A 6,000-nucleotide genomic window follows, 5' to 3' on the forward strand; every position below is an offset into this window, starting at 1 on the left:
TACGCAAAATGTAATGCGGCTAGCAAACAAACTCCACTAAACAATGCTAACAACACAAACAGAACACTCTGAAAGCCACACGCACACACACACACACACACACACACACACACACACACACACACACACACACACACACACACACACACAGTGCTTACAGACTGTATGTTCCCTGGCTGAAACGTGTGCAACCACATTAACCAACTTCACGAGCCCATCTCAGTGTTACTGACCGAACTTATTGATTGAAGCAACGGAGCGGAGCGGCAAAGATGCGAACTGGAATATTAACAGAAAGAGCGCTCACTCTGTCACCGTTTCCAAAAATTAAATAAAGCACAGAACACTCACTCTGATACAACTTCCGTGAACCAAATACAGATTTTACATTATACTTTTTAACACGTTTAACTTATGAACTTTAAAAATTATTTTTAAGCTTTAAAGACATCACACGTACACCAAGTCCCCATATTTGTAAGCAAAACTATGTTGCCTGAGCATCCACTACCAATACTGGATTAATACATCTACATCACCACCTGCCTATATCTTCGTGGCTCGCTAGCATGTAAAAAGCATGTTCTCTGCCATGAGGGAGCCGCTAAATATAAAGTTCGCAGCTTGTTCTTTTCGCTAGCTTAGCGAATTTAGCTTAGGCTAGCTACCAGCCTAGCTCTGGTTAGTGAGCAGTGACTTAGCGACAGAACAATGCTTGTTCACATTAAAGCTTCAGCTAACGTGAATACTTTTAGGCACCGTCGTTTTCAAAAGTAATTCCATTTTAACTATGTTGTTGTTGTTTAGCTAACGTTAGCTAATGGGATAACATGCAATGCCAATTGTAGCCACAGCAGGTTTAGGTAGTTTAAAACAACAAAGCTAGAACAGCTAACACTATAAATACATAAATGAACATAAAATGAACAAACATGACCGACTTACTTTCAACTTAGTGGAAAACGGTGGTTTCTGATGTACGCTGAACGGAGCCGAGCGGCCACTTGCTTCCACAGAGATGAAATCAGACTGAGAGACGGTTGATGAAATTTGAAAACTCGCGCCAAAAGCTTGGCGTGTTGCCTCGACCAATCAGAGTGCCGTTTACTAGTTGGGTTATGACGACGTGCTGCCTCAGCCAATCAGAGTGGCGTTGACTGGTTGGAATCATAAGAGTTATAAAATCAAGGCTCGTATTTACCATGAAATTATTTTCTGAAGCCTAATTTCCAACAAGTTGCATTTCTAAATAAATAAACGAATAAAAAACATAAACAAATAATAAATAAATAATTACTAACAAACAATGTTTAATTACAAATAATCCATATGCGTATTCATTAATCATGTTGATAACAACAACGCTGATATTTGTCATTAAAAAAAATTACATTCATTAATAATGTCAATTTCCTGCACCTGTCTTAGACGTCCATGTGACGTCCAAAAAGAGTTACCTAGTCCGACGTTTACATGTTGAACTGCATATGTACTGCAGTGTATCTGTGCAAATGGCAAATAAAAAAAAAAAAAAAAAAATTCTATTCTATTGATGTCCAAGTGGGGTCGTGGTTAGACGTCCAAGTACCGGACCTAGTTTTCACGTCGTGTAAATGTCCAGAACTGGTCATGGACCGACAGACGCAATACATACATGATCTGCACGTCCATCAGATGTCTAATGTTTAGTGGGTGATCACTCTCAATGCTAATACAACACTTCCTGCTGGAAGTGCTTCAAATTAAAAGGCTTCAACTGGTGGAATAAACTGATGCGTCTACAAAACCAAACGATGATTTAGTTGAAATTGTTGAGTGGATGAGCTGTAAACATGTTAGGGAGAAATGAAGAGTCAGTGAGCTGTGAAACTCATCAGCTGCATCAGCTGCTGCTCTTTCCGTCCTGCTGCTGTGTGGAAAACATCTGGATGTGTTCACAGTATGAAATCAGAAGGAGGCTGTTTGTTATCGACTGACCTCTTTATCAGAAAGGCCTGAGTTTGTTTGGCTGCTCTGGAAACAGATTCACCTGCTGCTCTAACACTGGATTTCTCAGTTCACTGCTCCCAGATTATAATCAGGTCGAGTTTTACCACAGTCACCATGGAGGTCTCTAAATCAGCTGAGTCCAACTGATGAACCTAAGTATTCCCTCTTTTTTAGCTGTTTGGTCTCTACCATCACTCTGCACACACTGAAGCTGCACACTGCTCCCAGAGCACAGTATTAAAACATATGTCACAGAATTATAACTTTTCTTGTTAAGTTAAGACATATTATTGACATGTTATGATTTTTTGACCATGATAATCTAAGTGAGAAAAAATATTTTGTTCTGTAATCTGGGTGATTTCAGCCTTTAAGTGCAGCGCTGTCATTTCTACCATGTACCTCAAAAAGCACATGATGCTGCAGATTCTTTCTCTATAATATATTAAAACGGCTCTCAGTTCTTGAAGATTCCTTAGAACTTGAGGAACATTATCCTAGAAATCTGTGCAGAGACTCACTGGGCATTCGGTAGAAGAGGCGTTCTCCAGCACCGTCGTTGCTCTGCAGGATTTTGCTGTCCAGAGACCAGTCCAGGTGTGTTATGAAACTGGAGGATTTGCTGCACTCTCCCACCTGCAGGTTGACGGACAGATGAACATGAAGAGATCACAATACAATTACAAGAGAGAGTTTCTATATTTGTGTATCTAGTCTGAGGGTTGCTTTGTAAAATGATATCACACAAATTAACACAGGAGATTTTTCTTCTACACAACCTGCTGACGCCTTCCCGCCCTACCTTCTTGTATCTCTGAGCGACAGCATAGATGTCCACCAGTCCGTCGTTGGAGCCAACAGCGAGGTACGCTCCATCTGGAGAAAACTTCATCTCGTGGATCACCTCCTTCCTGTCTTTGATGTGAACGACCTCTGTCATGTCTCTGAGACAGTCAGAGAAAAACGGAGCAACTTCAGATAGTTTTTCAGTTTGTGTGTGTGTGTGTGTGTGTGCCTGTGCGAATGAGTGTGTGTGTGTGCCTGTGTGTGTTACCTGACTCTCAGCACTGTGAAGGAGCCGTCCTTCATGCCCAGAGCCAGCTGGGATCCGTCCACACTGAACGCCACGCTCCGCACCGCCTCCTCCATGTTACAGCGAGCGATGAGAGCATGATCCACCAGACTCCACAACCTGACACACACATAAGTAGGTTAGATACACACTTACACACCTTTTACACTGGCGGTTTTGTGTCTCTTCCTGGGATATTTTACAGCTGATGACCAGGGACCCCCTGACCCCTCGGGCCCCTGGGACTGTGCCCTGTTGGCCCCGTTCAGTGATCCATTCACTGACCTGACGGAGCGGTCGTCGCTGCCCGTGACAGCCAGAGGTTTTTTGGGGTGAACATCCAGCGCCCAGAGCTCGCCCTCGCTGTGACCCTGCATGATCAGCAGCGGTTTGTCCCGGTCCCTCACCATCACCTGGACAGACAAACAGAGACTTAGACACAACTTAAAACAACATTTACATCATTTCTAATTAAACCAGGCTCAGTCTGAAAAAACTGTCACTGGGCCAAAGTAGAACTATTAAAAAACTGTCTCTGCAGGGGGAAACTGCATGAGGTTGAGTTTTTGTTTCCCATACTTTATCTTCTTCCTCACCTCAAAGATCTCGCTGTCCTGTGTTCCCGCCAGGATCCGGTCGGCTCGCCAGCAGACACTGCGGATAGAGAGACCTGAGGAGGAAGTGAAAATGGAGACAGAACTGGATTAATCAGCATATTTAGTTATTTATATATATATAGATAAAGAGGCTGTGTCTGTCAGGCAAAATCAAATCCAGCTGGATGACGAAAGTCAAGAAAAAAACGGGAGAAGTGGCAGGAAACCGGAGACTGATCGGTGAGTATTGATGAGGACGTGTTTCTGATTCATTCATTCCTCTTAATGAGCTGGAAACTTCAGTGTGGGTCGTTACACACTGACCTGAACCATCAGGCTGTACTCTGAGGCTCACAGTGACACAGCTTCACAGCCAGGATTCAACGTCAGGAGGAGGATTCACCATCACCGACCATCACTGACTTAAAGCACGTGATGTTATATCCTCCTCATCCTGTGCTGCTCAGTGTGGGTATAAAGCTCTGTGGCTGAATCTGTGTTCAGCAGCTGTTCATGTGTTCATGTTCCCCTCAGGATGAATCATCAGGCGAAAACATTAATTCGTTTTTTGACCGAATACCCGATGTTCCCATCAGCCTCTGCTGTACCTTGTGTCTACTGCGAATTAGCAAATGTTAGCAAGATAACATGCTAAAAACTAAGACCGGGAACATGGTAAAGCTGCTGAACGTTAGCGGGTTAGCATCATCATTAGGAGGAAAAAAGACGGTGACTTCGGAGGAGACTCACAGGGAAACTCTTCTATGTGTCTTTGCACAGAATGAGGACTGGACAGCATTAGACTGGGTCTCTGTTGTGAACCTTTGCTTTAAGCATGGAGCCGCTGGAGCGGCCGTAGAGTCACTGTCTTCTTCTGAGAGCAGAACAGTTCTTCTCTGATCAGAGTAAAAATATTCCCATATCATTAATACAGCGAACAGATGGAGAACTCAGATGTGAAGGACTGGATCCCTGCAAGCAGCAAGAGTTTAACATTTCTGAGCACAGGAGGAGGTTACACAGACGCTTACCGAGAAAAGACGTGTGAGAACAGGAGGACAGACTGAATCTTTCCAGCCTCACCGTCAAACTCCTGTTCCCCAGAATCTGAAACTTAATTAGCGGAGCCGTTCAGCAGAGCAGCGCTCGCCAATTACAGCGTCTGCTGTCGCTGGTGGCATGACTCAGCGTGTGATGGTTCCTCTAACTTTGTTAGAAACTCCTCCCTGGAGGTTCACGAGCCAAACCGACCTGATAGCAGAGGAGTTTATGAGCCAAATTGAAAATAATTGTGAAAGACTGTTTTTTTTCACACAGGATAAGCATTCTGCACTGAAGGAGAGGTGTAGGCAGGATTTCTGATATGTCATCTCAGAAGTGTTAATAGCAGCCAGAAGGCAGCGGAGAGGAAAACTTCACCTTCACAAATCACTTCAAAGCGCCCAGAGCGGAGAAATGTGATATTTTCTCTTCCTCCTCGCTCTGTGATTTCTTCACTTTAGTTTATTATGGATCTCACTGAGCTTCTCACTGTTTAGCCTGATGCTGCTCCATGGGTTTTCATTCTCTCAGGGTCAGTGAGGAGAAACATCTGTCCAGGTGAGAAATGATGCTTCTCTCATTTTTATTCACCCTAAGTCATGAGGATTCATTCTCTGGGGACCATGAATGTCTGTTCAAAGTTCATGACAATCCGCTCCATAGTTGTTGGGATATTTCAGTCTGGACCAAAGTGGTGGACTGACCGTCCCTGTGACAATCCCGTCCAACTTCTGTCTCCGACATTTTCACATTTCTCACCTTCAGAAAAGAGAATGAATAACATTTACCATCTACAGTACGAACTTTCTCTGAAGCCGTTTGAGAGGTGAAGGAGTTAACCCCCCGCTCTCTAAACTTCTCCAAAACGAGGCCATTCTCAGTTCTGACTGAGAACCGAGATGGCACAACCTTTACCTCCTCCCTTTCTTCTTTTCTTTTCTAACTTTCTTCTCAGAAATCTTCAGAGAGGAGACGTAAAAAAGAGGCTAGAGGCTTAATGGATTCCCCCCAAACTTCTCCTGAAGGAAAACATCTCTGCCTCCTGCTGGGGAGCGACATTTAGGAGTGAAAAGGAGTAGAAGGGTTCAGACATTCAGCACCTCTGGGTTTTTAATAAATCAGGTCAGACAGAAGACAGAAGAAAAACTTTTCCACCTCTGCTCCCCTCATTACCAAAAACTTCTCCTCAAACACTTTCAGAGAAGAGAGAGTCAGAGAATCAGGTCATTCCTGTCGCACCACTAACACAGAGGATGACAATTAAACTTCTCTTCAGAGGGAGAAGAGCAGGACTGAAATGAA

At 43.8% G+C, this 6,000-nt stretch overlaps 1 protein-coding gene across 6 annotated transcripts in view; it reads right to left on the reverse strand.

The window, feature by feature from the left end:
• The window catches only part of LOC121189541 (echinoderm microtubule-associated protein-like 6), a 44,961-nt gene that overhangs the window by 22,030 nt on the left and 16,931 nt on the right, over window positions 1-6,000 (reverse strand). For all 6 annotated transcript variants that reach the window (XM_041049751.1, XM_041049750.1, XM_041049754.1 and 3 more), the window contains exons 7-11: window positions 3,658-3,731; window positions 3,347-3,474; window positions 3,044-3,181; window positions 2,792-2,933; window positions 2,511-2,625 (exon numbers count right to left, since the gene is read on the reverse strand). In XM_041049751.1, coding sequence (XP_040905685.1) covers window positions 2,511-2,625; window positions 2,792-2,933; window positions 3,044-3,181; window positions 3,347-3,474; window positions 3,658-3,731 — 597 coding nt within the window. The remainder of the gene's footprint in view (window positions 1-2,510; window positions 2,626-2,791; window positions 2,934-3,043; window positions 3,182-3,346; window positions 3,475-3,657; window positions 3,732-6,000) is intronic.

The sequence above is a fragment of the Toxotes jaculatrix genome, chromosome 11 (genome assembly GCF_017976425.1).
Source record: "Toxotes jaculatrix isolate fToxJac2 chromosome 11, fToxJac2.pri, whole genome shotgun sequence".
Taxonomy (NCBI): domain Eukaryota; kingdom Metazoa; phylum Chordata; class Actinopteri; family Toxotidae; genus Toxotes; species Toxotes jaculatrix.